Raw genomic sequence first — 15,682 nt, forward strand, 5'->3', positions numbered from 1 at the left:
TTAATTTTGGAGTTCTCATAGGAGAAGATGAGTGCATGTCTTTCTACTCCACCATCTTGGATAAACTCCTCAAAGACTGCACAGTGGTCCCTCAAATGTCCTCCTTTCTAGATAAGACTGGCTTATTTCCTCATGGTAGCATTTAACTTATTTCTTTATTCTCTATATTTCTTATAAATTGGCATAAATCACTTTCCTGTGTGGTTATGGTACCAATTTAATAACCATACAATTAGGTACATTTATTTATTTATTTGTTCTCAGTGTTGAGGAACTTCATGTGGATTTTTAATTAAGTTATGAAGTTTCATGATTTAAAGGACAAAGCTATCTTAAAAGAAGAGTTCTGCCCACCATCCCATTCTCTTTACTCTAAACCCTAGAGACACTCTTTTTAAAAAATAGTTTCTTTTTCTTTTATCAATCCAATATTTCCTCTTCCACTTTTAAATACACATAAACAGTGTCCTATTTCTACACAAAAAGCAGCATGGTATATACACTATGCACACTTTATTTTTACTTAACCATGTGTTCTAGAGATGTCTCCACATGAAAAAGAGACATTCTTTGCTTTCGTTTTGCTTTGGTTGTTTTTCTGAGGCTTCAGAATATTCCATTGTGTGCAATACCAGTATTCATACAACTAATGCTCTGGCTATTCATGTGTTCAAACGTTCGCTCTGACTGCTGTGTGGAGGAGGGGCTACTGAAGGCCAGGACTTGAAGTAGGAAGGTTAACTTAAAGGTCACTGTGGCACTCCAGGCAAGAGGTCATCCTTGTTCAAACCAGGATGAAGTTAGTGTGGTCATGGAGAACTGAGCTCAGTTGGCACATGTTTTAGAACTAGAGGGAGCTGTTCTAAGCTGATGGAGAGAAGATGCGTGATGTAAAGAGAAGGACTAAGGATAATCTCTGCCTTTTTTCCTTTGAGCAAGAATAATGCACAAACAGTTGAACCTTTACTTTATTAAAAAAAAAAACCAAAACTTTAGTTCCTCTTGCAGATAATGAAAAATATTCAAGGATCATTGTTTTCTACTATTTTAGATAGGTGGTCAAGAAAGTCTCAATGAAGAGATGTGAACTGGCAGAGACCTAAATAAAAGGAGGGACCAGTTCCCCAAGTATATAGGGGTTGAGCATTCCAGACAGAGGGTGTAGTCTATAGAGCAGCTCTGGGCCAGGACAAACCTGACCATTTCAGGTCCAGCAGGAAGGCCACTGAGGCTACAGGACAGTGAACAAGATGGATGGAGATAGGAAGCGAAGTCAGGCCAGGATCAAGAACATTTGGGTTTCACAGGCGGTGGTAAGGAATTTGTATTTTATCTTGAGAGTAACAGAAATGCATTGGAGAATTTTGAGATGGGGAATGCCATAATGTTTTTAAAAGATCTCTCTGGCTGCTGTACAGAGAAAAGACCAGTGTGGAGATGGTCATGGTAGGGGAAGGGGAATGGAATCCTTGAGTGTTTATTATAATAGGATGGGGAGAGGTGATGGTGATATAGCCTGTAGAAAGGGGCATTAACTAGGGTGTTAACTAGGGTGCGGGTTAGAAGCAGTCAGGTTTACTTACCCAGGCTAAACCGTATGTCTGTGTACCACTCAGCAGGGTATTCAGCACAGTAAACCAGATAGTAGCCTTGGAGGAGTCCATTTCCCATGCAGAAGACAAAGCCTCTGAAAAGGAATACAACTGGAAACGGCCTCCCTCTAGTGAGCAGTGAATAAACAAACGTCCTGGGGTATATGGGGGAGAAAGGTCAGGATCCATTGTTAAAAAGATATCAAGCAATGAGATGAAACAACAGGCAATCACATTAAACCCATTTTTAAAAACCATTTCCCTTAAATGTATGCAATGAGAGGCATTATTATTAATATCTAGTTCTGTGTGTGTTAGTAGCTCAGACGTGTCCAACTTTTTGTGATCCCATAGACTGTAGCCCACAAGGCTCCTCAGTCCATGGATTTCTCCAGGCAAGAATACTGGAGTGGTTGCCATTCCCTTCTCCAAGGGATCTTCCCAACCATGGGTGGAACCCAGGTCTTCCACATTGCAGGCCCATGTAAGCCACCAGGACTTGTAAAAGCTGGTTCTAAAGCAATCATCTATGCTATGATTTGTCTTGTTTCATTAAAATTCATAGTAGCCATCATTACAACAGCTTTGAAAGGCAAATTTCATCCTTATAAATTAATAAATTCAATCCTATAAACCCAGAACTGGAAATCATCTTTGTGTAGATCTAGAAGTGAAATCCAGATTGTATTGGAGGAGGATAGAGCCAGGCTTATCCCATGCAGCAGTGCAATGGAATTTTTATAGCATCCATACAATTATACGGCTTTCCATATGTCTCTCTAGTATGATTTAACTCCTGGTATTATAGCATTCCCCAGAAAGTGGGCTGCAGATCCCCTTGAGAAAAATAAATAAGAGATTCCTCTAAATGCTAGGAACTGTGAATATAGGGGAATCCAGGAGGACATTAAAAAATAAAAATAACTTCAAAATAAAAATTTGCCCAAGATATAATGCTAAATACCAAACAGCAAACTACATCATGCTTTTTATTTTTCTCCCTTGATGGTGCAATATAACCATCATACAGTTTGTAAACCTATATTAATAGATTAATGAATTACTATCAAATATACACCCATAAAGTCATTAATCAAGTCAAGAAATGGAACATGGCCATCACCCAGAAGCCTCCTATAAGTCCTTCCTGTTAACAGTACCACCATCACACAAGAGGTAACCACCACCCTGATTCCTGTAATAATCATGTCTTTTGCTTCTTTACAATTTTGCCTCATTTGCATGCACCCCTAAAAATATACTTTGCTTACATTTAATTCCATATGAAAGGAAACACATCATTATGTATCTAAGACTGAAGCATGTCATTGTGTGTAGCAATAGTTCATTAATTTTCATTGTTGTATATTATTGTCATGTGTGAATATATCACATGTATTTATCTATTTTACTTTGATGCATATGTGGGTTGCTTGCATAGTGTTTTATGTATTCAAAGATTATTTTCCCATTATTTTAATGATTTTTCACTTTTTTGTTTAAACCTTTGGAATTTATTTTGTTGCAAGAAGTTAGATAAGAATCAAATGCAATTTTTTCCTCTAATGCTAGTAAATATACTAAGTATCTCTTTCTCACTGACACACATTGCCATTGGTTGTGTCACACATTGTCATTGTTGTTCAGTCACTAAATTGTGTCTGACTCTTTGTGACCCTATAGACTGCAGCACACCAGGGTTGCCTGTCCTTCACTATCTCCCAGAGTTTGCAAAACTCATGTCCATTCTGTCTGACGCTTACTTCTTGGAAGGAAAGTTATGACCAGCCTAGACAGCATATTAAAAAGCAGAGACATTACTTTGCTGACAAAGGTCCATCTAGTCAAAGCTATGGTTTTTCCAGTAGTCATGTATGAATGTGAGAGTTGGATTATAAAGAAAGCTGAGCACCAAAGAATTGATGCTTTTGAACTGTGGCATTGGAGAAGACTCTTGAGAGTCCTTTGGACTACAAGGAGATCCAACCAGTCCATCCTAAGGGAAATCAGTCCTGAATATTCATTGGAAGGACTGTTGCTGAAGCTGAAACTCCAACACTTTGGCCACCTGATGTGAAGCGCTGACTCACTGGAAAAGACCCTGATGCTGGGGAAGATGGAGGGCAGGAGGAGAAGGGGACAACAGAAGATGAGATGGTTGGATGGCATCACCAACTCAATGGACATGAGTTTGAGTAAACTCTGGGAGTTGGTGATGGACAGGGTGGCCTGGTGTGCTGCAGTCCATGGGGTCACAAAGAGTCAGACACTACTGAGCGACTGAACTGAACTGAACTGAACTGATGGGACTGGATGCCATGATCTTAGTTTTCTGAATGCTGAGTTTTAAGTCAGCTTTTTCACTCTCCTCTTCTACCTTCATCAAGAGGCTCTTTAGTTCCTCTTCGCTTTCTGCCATTAGGGTAATATCATCTGCATGTCTAAGGTTACTGATATTTCTCCTGGTAATCTTGATTCCAACCTGTGATTCATCTAGCCTGGTATTTCACATGATGTACTCTACATAGAAGTTTAATAAACAGGGTGACAGTATACAGACTTGACATACTCCTTTCCCAATTTGGAACCAGTCCATTGTTCCATGTCTGGTTCTAACTGTTGCTTCTTGACCTGCATACAGATTTCTCAGGAGGCAGTCAGGTGGTCTGGTGTTCCCATCTCTTGAAGAATTTTCCATTGTTGTGATCCACACAGTCAAAGGCTTTAGTGTAGTCAATAAAGCAGAAATAGATGTTTTCTGTAATTCTCTTGATTTTTCTATGACCCCACAGATGTTGACAATTTGATCTCTGGTTCCTCTGCCTTTTCTAAATCCAGCTTGAACATCTGGAAGTTCTCAATTCACATACTGTTGAAGCCTGGCTTGAAGAATTTTGAGCATTATTTTGCTAGCATGTGAAATGAGTGCAATTGTGTGGTAGTTTGAACATTCTTTGGCATTGCCTTTCTTTGAGATTGGAATGAAAACCAACCTCTTCCAGTCCTGTGGCCACTGCTGAGTTTTCCAAATTTGTTGGCATATTGAGTGCATCACTTAAAGAGAATCATCCTTTAGGCTTAGCTTAGCTGGAATTTCATCACCTCCAGTAGCTTTGTTTGTAGTGATGCTTCCTAAGGCCCACTTGACTTCACATTCCAGGATGTCTGGCTCTAAGTGAGTGACCACAATGTCATGGTTATTTGGGTCATTAAGACCTTTTTTTTTTTTTTTTTTTTACTATTCTTCTGTGTATTCTTACCACCTTTTCTTAATATCTTCTGCATCTTTAGGTCCATACCATTTCTTCCCTGTACTGAGCCCATCTTTGCATGAAATATTCCCTTGGTCTCTAATTTTCTTGAAGGGATCTTTAGTCTTTCCCATTCTATTGTTTTGCTCTATTTATTTGCTTTGTTCACTTAAGAAGGCTTTCTTATCTCTCCTTGCTGTTTTCTGGAACACTGCATCCAGTTGGGTATATCTTTCCCTTTCTCCTTTGCCTTTCACTTCTCTTCTTTTCTCAGGTATTTGTAAGGCTTCGTCAGACTACAATTTTGCCTTCTTGCATTTCTTTTTCTTTGAGATGATTTTGGTCACCACCTCCTGTACAATGTTATTTTTTTTCCTAATGCTAGTAAATATACTAAATATCTCTTTCTCACAGACACACACTGCCATTGCTACTATACACGAATTTATCATACACATTGGTCCCTCTTCTAGACTCATGTTTCTGTTCTATTGATTTATCTATAGTCAGTACTACACTTTTAATAATTGTACTTTTAAAATTTGTCTTGGACTTCCCTGGTGGTTTTGTGGTTAAGAATCCACCTGCCAATGCAGGGGAAAGTGAAAGTCAAAGTGTTAGTTCCTCAGTCAAGTCCAACGCTTTGTGATCCCATGGACAGTATGGACAGTAGCCCACCAGGCTCCTCTGTCCCTGGAATTCTCCAGGCAAGAATACTGGAGTGGGTAGCCATTCCCTTCTCCAGCAGATCTTCCCAACTCAAGGATGGAACCTGGGTCTTCTGCATTGCAGGCAGATTCTTTACCATCTGAGGCACCAGGAAAGCCCACCAATGCAGGGGACACAGGTTCAATCCTTGGTCTGAGAAGATCCCACACGTGCCAAAGAGCAACTAAGCCTGTGTGCCACAATTACTGAAGCCCACACACCTAGGGCCCATGCTCCATGACAAGAGAACCCACCACAATGAGAAGGCCACACACCACCACGAAGAGTAGCCCCTGCTGGCTGCAACTAGAGAAAGCCTATCTGCAGCAGCAAAGACCCAGTGTAGCCACAAATAAATAAATAAATAGTTTTTTAAATAAAATATATTTTAATACTAGCTGGGGCTATTCTTATACCATTACTCTTCCTACGGATTTTCAAGATGCCCTTCATTGTTTATTCTCCACGTGAACTTTAAAACCAACTTGTTAAACGCACACTCCTAAATGTTAGAAATACCATTGACCTTTGAACAATGGAGATGGGAACTGCCTGGGTCAACTCAAATTTTCTTCACTAGTAAATCCTACAGTATTACACTATGTAAGGTTGGTTGAATTCATGGATGCAGTACCTCAGATAAGGAGGAGTGGCATATACTGGGGAACCATGGACATGGAGGACCGCCTATGAGTTATGCATGGATTTTCAATTGCTTGGAGGATCAGTGCCCCTAACAGCCACACTGTTCAAGAGCTCTGGGTACCAACCAAGGCTTGCAGCAACACAGGGAGCATTTAAGTAAGAAAAAGATGGAATCTCAGGAAGGATAACAAGCTTTGTGGTATTTTTAACTGACCTTAATCCCATCTTCCCCTTTCCAGCTCTGCACCGCCTTGAAAAGTAACAGCATCCATCCCTGGGTTTGGAGGCAGCAAAACAGGGCTTGAGGTGTTTCAAAGCCTCATTTCCAAAGATAAGTCATTATCTTACTTGTTTGGTGGTTCCCTGGTGATGAATCCACTCAAAAGACTTATCTTTAGTCCTCCTCACTCAGATTTACCAGTGCTAAAAGTTTCTGGATTTGGGGAGTGTTTTTTAAAATATTTTAGCACCACAGTGGCCTGAGGCAGTGGATAACAGGTGGGACAATATTAGACTAATCAAAAAGCTTAAAAGGAAAGACTGAGAAATGAGATGCCCATAGGAGCTTTGATAATATCATACATTATCATGCATACGCTTAAAAGAAGACTTGGGGTTTCCTTGATGGTTCAGTGGTTGAGAATCCAACTGCCAATGCAGAGGAAACTGGTTCAATCCCTGATTAGGGAAGATTCTACATGCCACATGGCAATGAAGGCCACAACTGCTGAGCCCATGCTCTGCAACAAGAGAAGCCACTGCAAGCAACCCTTGCTCACTCCAACTCGAGAGGGCCCACGTGCAGCAGTGAAGACCCAGCACAGCCACAGATAAATAAATAAATATTTTTTAAAAGACTTGAAAATTTCCTAAGCTCTCACTTCTGATTGACTTTGAGGTCTGAGCAAGTGGTAAGTGAAGCGAAAGCAGAACTGTAAACGACATGGGTGGTTGTTAGAGGACTTCTCTAAGATGCACACAGAGGACCTTGGCAAAGACTGGGAGAGTTTGGTTTCAGATGTTTTAGGAAATCTCTGATCATTAACTAGCCACTAAGAAAACCAAGTAGTGACTTCAGCCACATCAATGAAGACAAAGGCTTCAAAGAATAAGTTCAGAAAAGCTACTAGGCAAACAGTAACAACAAAAAACCTTAGGAGGCAGACAGAATCTGATTTCCAGAGTAGTTACACAGTATTATAGTTTTCAACAATAAGCTATGGAACATTCAAAGAAACAAGAAACTATGAGCCATTCATAGGGGAAAATGCAACCAACTAATATTGTCTCTGAGAAGACCAGACACTGGATTTACTAGGCAAAAATTTTAAATTATTTTAAATATGTTCAAAGAGCTAAAAGAAACCATGTCTAAAGACTTAAATGAATTTATAAGAATGAGAGACTATCAAACAGAGAATACCAATAGAGATAGAGATCATAAAATGGAACCAAATAAAAATCTGAAGTTGAAAAGTATAACAACTGAAATGAAAAATTCACTAGAGGGACTTAGCAGTAAACTTGAGCAGGCAGAAGAAAGAATCAAGGAAGTTGAAGACAGTTTAATTGAATTATTCCAGTTTGAGGAATAGAGAAAAATAAACAGAGGTTCAGAAATCTGTAGGACACAGAGAGAATAATGACAAAGGGGCAGAAAGAATATTTGAAGAAGTAATGTCCAAAAACTTTTGAATTTGATGACAAACACTAATCAACACATCCAAGAAGTTCAGTGAATGCCACATGGATAGACTTACAGATATAAAAATTTATGTGTATCACAGTTAAACTGATGAAAGCCAAAGATAAAGAGAGAATTGTGAAAACAGCAATAGAGAAGAAACTCATCACATTCAACAGAATAATCATGAAGGCAAGCAGGCAATGGAAAGACATATTCAGTAGTCTGACAAAAAAAAAAAAAAAAAAAAAACCTGCTAATTTTTTACCAGGGAAAATGATCCTTCAAAAGCCAAGAAGGGAAAAAATAGATGTATTGGACTTCATCAAAACCATAATGATACATGTGTATGTATAGTGGTTCTAAAGGCTAAAGAAAGGCTATTAAAAAAAAAGTTATTGGCCTCCCAGTGTGGCACTGTAAGTGCCATCAATACTCCCAAAACAGGCCCAAAGGCAAAGTCTTTGCCTTTTGAAAACCTAGGACATAGTGCATGCAGCCATTTTCCAAGTTAAACCATGTATCCACTCTTTAAACCATGTACGCCCCCTTCTGAACTTTCTAAGAATCTGAACGGAAAGTCAATACTCAATCACATTTCATCCAAAGGAGTATATATTACTCAGGACAAGCTCACTACTATAATAAACAACTCCCAAGAGGTTCCACGTATTGAAAGCTCATTCCTTGCTTGTGTCCTAGCACAGTGCTGTTCACAATGCTTTGCTCCATAATCACTGGGGATCCAGGCTCTTTCAGGGCATCTTCTTCCTCTGGCCAGCAGACAAAAACAGCATGGAGGATTGTGTAAAGGGTTTCTTGAGGGCCAGGCTGCTGCAGACTAGAAGCAGCATATAGTACTCCCACTTTCATTCCTTTGGCACCACCCAACTGCAACAGTGGCTGGTGAATGCAACCTAGCTGCAAGGACAAAAAGCTCTGGAAAGCCCGGAGTCCTGGAGAACAAATCAAATCATTCTGATTGGAAAAACTTTGCTCTTGGAAAGCTGGGGACAGTCTAAAATGAGCGTTTCAGTGCAGAAAGTGGTAAGAACAACAAAGAGGGGAGGAGAGAACACCCAGGAGGCTGAGCATTAGTGCTGTGGAGGTTTGCAGGGGAGTTATACCTTCAGATCCTGGCATGACCTGAGACTCAGTTTCCCTGGGGTTTGGAACCTTTTCACTTTAATTCCCTCCTACACTTTTTATTGTAAATTTTCATTCCTCTGTGTTTGTTCTGAATCAAAGTCTGATAAGCACTATGTAAATATAAAGTTTTCTATCACTGCTAAGTAAATATTCATTTGGGGGGATGCTTATTGGAAAGGGTTAACTGAAATTCCACATCCAAATTAAACTAAAGAAAAAAACTTTAAAATTATACATCTTGCATATACCATCTCATATTTAACTAAGTCTTCTTCAAACATAAATGCTATTGCTGAGATTATCAAGCCTATTGAAGACTTTTCACTTATGAAATTTTAGATTTCATTGTCAATCAAAATGAATTCAAATTCTATATATAAAATACAAGGCTTCCATGTATATATTTACTTGTTATGTGTAGTAATAACTCCATCCTCAACTCCATCTCCCCCTTTATCCACTATCCCATTTTCCTGCTTTCTTTTACAGCAAAACTCCTCAAAAGAGTTGTCTATACTTGCCACCTCTATGTCTGTTCCTCCTTTTGTCTTTCCTCTCCCCAACAGAAACTGATCTTGGTGAGACCTCCAGAGACCTCCATATTTTCAATTCCAAGAGCCAATTTTCAGCTCTCTTATTTGCCAAGTTGATCCCTCCATCCTTCTGGAAACACTGTCTTCGTTCAGCTTCCGGCACACCACTTTCTCTTGATTCTTCTCCTACCTCACTGACTTCTCTTCATTTTCTTTTGCTGGTTTCTCTTCATTCCCTTGACTTTTAATTAGTGGAGTGCCCCAGGGTTAAGGATTCTTTCTGTCTTTATTTATAGCCCTGTAGATATGATCACATCTAGACTCATACCTCTTATTAATATTATCATCTATAATATGACAATTCCCAAATATATGCCTCCAGGGAGGATGTCTGCAGTCCTTGAACTCAGATTCACATAGCCAACTCCCTATTAGACATTTAGTTGAAAAGATTTCACAGATTTAATACACCCAAACCCCTGATTCCCCACTCATCCCCAAACCTGCACACCCCTGAACCTGCCCCATCTCAGTTCATTCTTCCACTTGCTTGGGCTGAAGACATTGATTCATCATTGACTTCTTCCCCTTCTCTCTCTCTTTTTCTCTCTCATAATCCACATAGAACCTATTACCAAATCCTACTAGCTCTACCTCAAAATATTTCCAGAATTTGGCCACGTCTCATCAGTGCTCACAGAAAATTTTGTAGTACTAAATACATACAATGGAAAATAGGAAAGGTCTCAAAACCCCTACTTTAAAATTCTAGGAAGGTAATAATAAAGATAAGAGCAAAAAATCAATAAAATTTAAAATACTAAAACAGCAATAAAATGAATTCTTTGAAAATATGAATAAAATTTACCTTTAAAGAGACTAATAAAGAAAAAAGAGAAAACATAATCAGGAAAGAAACAGAACCTGCAAACATCAAAAGGATATTAATGAAATACTATGAATAATTATGTGAAAGTGAAAGTTCCTCAGTCGTGTCTGACTCTTTGTAACCCCATGGACTATTCAGTCCATGGAATTCTCCAGGCCAGAATACTGGAGCGGGCAGCCTTTCCCTTCTCCAGGGGATCTTCCCAACCCAGGGACTGAACCCAGGTCTTCCACATTGCACGCTGATTCTTCACCAGCTGAGCACAGGGGAAGCCCAAGAATACTGGAGTGGGTAGCCTATTCCTTCTTCAATGGATCTTCCTGACTTAGGAATCAAACCAGGGTCTCCTGCATTGCAGGCGGATTCTTTACCAACTGAGCTATCAGGGAAGCCATGATACATGCATCAATTTGACAGTTTAGATGAAATGGATTAAATCCTTGAAAGACACAAGCTATCATTACTTGCCCTAATGAAATAGACCATTTGACTAGCCTTATAGCTATTAAGGAAATTTAATTCATAATTTTAAAACTCCTCAAAAAAACCCCTCCAGGCCCAGATAGTTTCACTAGAGAATTCTACCAAACATTTAAAAATAATTTAATGCTAATTCTGCTCAATCTTCTCACTTTATAGGGCTGATGTTACTCTAACACAAAAACCAGACAAACACAGTACAAAGAAAAAAGTATTACGAGCTACTAGAACCCATGATTACAGACACGACAATTTTTAACAGACTATTAAGAAATAGAATTCAACAGTATATAAAAATAATTATACAACATGATCAAGCAAGTAAGATTTATCCCAGGGATGCAAGACTGGTTCAATATTCAAAATCAATCAATGCAATTCAACTTTTTAACAGAACAATAAAAGGAACATTATGATCATATCAATCATTGTAAAATAAGTTGATCAAATTCAACCCTCATTAATGATAAAAACATTGAGAAATAGGAATAAAGGGAAACTTTCTGAACTTGATAAAGTCCATCTACAGCTAACATTATACTTAATGATCAATGATTAAATGTTTTCCCTCTGAGATCATAAAGAAGACAACATGTCTTATCTCTCTACTCCCATTTAACAAAGTGCTGGAAATTCTAATCAGAGCAATAAGGCAAGAAAAAAGTTAAAAGCATACAGATCAGAAGGGAAGAAATAAAATTGTTCTTGTTTGAAAATGACATGATTGTCTCTATCAGTTCAGTTCAGTTCAGTCACTCAGTCATGTCTGACTCTTTGCGACCCCATGAATCGCAGCACGCCAGGCCTCCCTGTCCATCACCAACTCCCGGAGTTCACTCAGACTCACGTCCATCGATTGTCTCTATAGAACATCTCAAAGAATTATCCATAAAAGTAAAAATTCATAAACTGGACTTCACCAAAAAGTTTGAAGTTTTGGTTTTCATAAGACCCTGTTAAGAGAATGAAAAGATAAATTACACAATTGGGGGAAATATCTGCAAACCACATATCTTACAAAGAACTAGAATTTAGAATACATAAAGAACTCTCTCTTAACTCTCTCTTTGGTACCAACTTTTAAAGGAAGTCACATCAAAAAAATTTAGAGGCATATATTTTTAACTACCACAATGATCTTGGCAACTTAACTCCTCTGAACCTCAGTTTCCCATTTATAAAAGGAGGATAATAACAACCAACCTCAGAAGGTTGTTGAAAGAATTAAACAGTATGATTAATGTAACTGGCACTTATTAGAACTTAATGGCTAATTGTTTCTTTCCAAACCAAGGAAATACATCATTAGAGTGTGTCTGTATAAAGCCAAGGGCCAGCCTAAGACAATGTGAAAATGATCTTTGAGCCCTAGTCTTTGTCTGCTCATAGCATACCCCCTGTGGGTCCCTCTCCTGCTGCTTCCCTCTTTCTCCTCCATTCTCAGGATTCCAGACATGCATGACAGACATACATGGCCATATCCCAAAGGATTTATTTTTTCCTGCAAATTCCCCAGTCTCAAATCTTTTTTTTTCCAGTTCTTTAATTGAAACCTCCCATTTTTTTGTCCCACTTTCTCAGGGTGCTCTACTTCCTATTATCTTCTAAGTGACACCTAAAACCTATGGGCAATAATCTCTCAGAAGTGGGAGTTAGCATCTGTTATGAGAACATTTGCAACTGATTCTAGGTGACTAGGAAAAAGACCCAAGTATCCTTCTCAAAAACTCTTATACCAAAATAGAAGATGAAATATCAATATTATCCCTGAAAGAAAGTTGAGCCTGTCCCTCATTCATGCTTTGCATAAATACTTTAACAAATAGTAATCAGATGCCCCTCACCCTACCTAACATCAGCTCCAGTGTGAAAATGAGAATTGCAGTTATGGAGAAGAGAGGTCATTTCACAATCTGAGACACTTGGGGAAAGGAGAATTCTAGATAGAGATTTTCCTTGTGGAGGTTCCCTATGGCATTGGGTATCCCTAGAGAACATGAAGGCCCTGCCTGAGTGAAAGGAGAAATAGTGAGGCAAGAATCCTAAAATAGATGTGGAAGGACAGAGAAAGCATTTTTCTCAAGGTCTTAATGATTGCCTTGCAAGTAGTAACAAAAATCATCTCACAGGTGGCTTTCTCTGGCTCATGCCCTCTTCAGTCAGTTCATTCACTTAGTCGTATCCAGCTCTTTACAACCCCATGAATCGCAGCATGCCAGGGCTCCCTGTCTATCACCAACTCCAGGAGTTCACTCAGATTCACATCCATCGAGTCAGTGATGCCATCCAGCCATCTCATCTTCTGTTGTCTGCTTCTCCTCCTGCCCCCAATCCCTCCCAGCATCAGAGTCTTTTCCAATGAGTCAACTCTTCGCATGAGGTAGCCAAAGTACTGTAGTTTCATCTTTAGCATCATTCCTTCCAAAGAAATCCCAGGGTTGATCTCCTTTAGAATGGACTGGTTGGATCTCCTTGCAGTCCAAGGGACTCTCAAGAGTCTTCTCCAACACCACACTTCAAAAGCATCAATTCTTTGGTGCTCAGCCTTCTTTACAGTCCAACTCTCACATCCATACATGACTACTGAACCTTAGTTGGCAAAGTAATGTCTCTGCTTTTCAATATGCTCTCTAGGTTGCTCATAACTTTTCTTCCAAGGAGTAAGCGTCTTTTAATTTCATGGCTGCAGTCACCATCTGCAGTGGCAGATAAAGAGTAGTCAGTGACTCAAGATTTCCTGTTACCTTTCCTTGGGATTTTTGAAAATTGCTTGGAATTCTTTACCTAGCTCTCTGGAGATACGCTGCTTTAAACCAAAGAAAATACTTGAATGATAGGTTTTCAGACATATTTCAAGGCCACAGAAAGAATTATTGGGGCAGATGTTTTTTTGATACCAATCAGATTGTGTTTACATAGGCTTATTCTGTTAATGCACCCTGATGTCCTGAGAAGAAGGTATTTATTCTGAGTGTGTGTGTGTGTGTGTGTGTTACTATTGTTAGGTCAGTGAAGAATACAAAGCTTACAGAGGTGTGGTAGTTTTCCTAAGGCCACACAGTTACAAAGGGACAGCAGAAATGAGATTTAAAAGAGGGTCTTCTGCTTCAAAACAACTCACTCATTTCTAATTGGAAAGGAAAATTAAGATCAAAATATCCAATTGGAAAAAAATTTCACATGCCCGTCAAAAGAATCCATGTTTGGTTTTTCAGTCATTTTAGTCCAAGGATCTTGTTGCGTCTCTGGTAGTCATTCGTTGCGTCTGCCACCCAACATTCATTCTTCCTCCTTAGGTAACTACCCTGGTTCTCCACCAGGGACCCACTTCCTTCCCATCTTACTCTGTGAAAAGGTTCATTCTCAGCCAATCAGAACAAGGATAACCCTATTACACTGGCTATTTCAGAGACGAGCATATAAACTCCAATAAGGTTTGGCTTATGATTTTTCTAAAACTCTTCTTTTCCACATGCCCTGGATCTGAGAGGATGTGCTTAGTCGCTCGGTCATGTCCAACTCTTTGTGACCCCATGGAGGATATACACTCTTAGATGCTACAGTTGTCTTGTTACCGCCAAATGATAGCCTTTCTGAAAACAGAGCCAGTAAAAGAAGTAGAGTCAACAGCTGCAGAGAGAAACCAGATCTTGATGGTATGTTTGGAACCACTAAATCAATCTGGACCTGAAGTTAGAATTTTCCAGTCATGAAAGGTAATTAATTCAGATTTTACTTAAACCTACTTGAATTTTCTGTCACTTGAGACTGAACGAGTCCTGATTAATACAACACTACACTGTTCCGTTGTAAAATGAGCATCAAACTTTTCCAGATTTAAAGCCAGAATTGGTGAAGGTTTTGAGTTGCATTTGATCATAAAATAGAGTTTCCCCAAAGTTATTTTCTTGGAGCAGAACTCACCAAGAGGCCTTTCCTTGTAGGAGCCTTTCTGAATGCCAAAGAGCATTAGGCCAGCCAGTCCTCTGAGCCCTTGGCCTACTTCCCTAAGTGCTTCCCAAGAAATGATGAACAGTCACTTGTCTATAGACTCAGATGATACCTATCAATGTGAGTAATGGTTTTGGACATCTTAGAGAGTGGGAAGTACAGGTCAAATGCAAAAGTGACTAAATACAGAATGAGTCGTGGTACATGCCATCCAAGCTTATGTTTAATTATGGACCTTGTGTTGTGGTTTGAATGCTGGCCCCCAAAATATGTTTATGCCTTACACCCCAGAATTTGTGACTATTACTTCATTATAGCAAAAGAGTGAATATTCTTACATGGCAAATGATGAGATTAAATTAAGGATCTTGAGAAGATGAAGCTATCCTGGATAATCTGAATAGATGCTAAATGCCATCATACGTATCCTTACACAAGAAAGGAGCAGAAGAAGAGAAGAAAGATACACAGAGAAAAAGGCAATGTGAAGATAGAACATAGATAAGCCAAGAAATGTAGGCAACTGCTGAAGCTTAACAAGCCAAGGAAGGATCTCCCTTTAGAGATTCCACAGGGAACCCAGCTGATGCCTTCTGGCCTCCAAAAGGACAGGAGATAAAAATTTCAGACTTCTGGCCTCCAGAGTGATGACAGAAAAAATTTCTGTTGTTTTAAGCCAGCCAGTTTGTGGTAATTTATTATAGCTACTACAGGGAACTAGTCACCTTGTTAGATGACTAACAAGGTCATCTAATATTAGGTCACTGAAGTTAATTTCAGTTCAGACATCCTGTAAGGGA

General features: G+C 39.2%; 1 protein-coding gene across 1 annotated transcript in view; it reads right to left on the reverse strand.

The window, feature by feature from the left end:
- The window catches only part of SRD5A2 (steroid 5 alpha-reductase 2), a 46,527-nt gene that overhangs the window by 17,477 nt on the left and 13,368 nt on the right, over nt 1-15,682 (reverse strand). Inside the window, exon 2 of the mRNA XM_040224577.1 lies at nt 1,584-1,747. Coding sequence (XP_040080511.1) covers nt 1,584-1,747 — 164 coding nt within the window. The remainder of the gene's footprint in view (nt 1-1,583; nt 1,748-15,682) is intronic.

Source organism: Oryx dammah, unplaced genomic scaffold, assembly GCF_014754425.2.
Source record: "Oryx dammah isolate SB20612 unplaced genomic scaffold, SCBI_Odam_1.1 HiC_scaffold_25, whole genome shotgun sequence".
Taxonomy (NCBI): Eukaryota; Metazoa; Chordata; class Mammalia; order Artiodactyla; family Bovidae; genus Oryx; species Oryx dammah.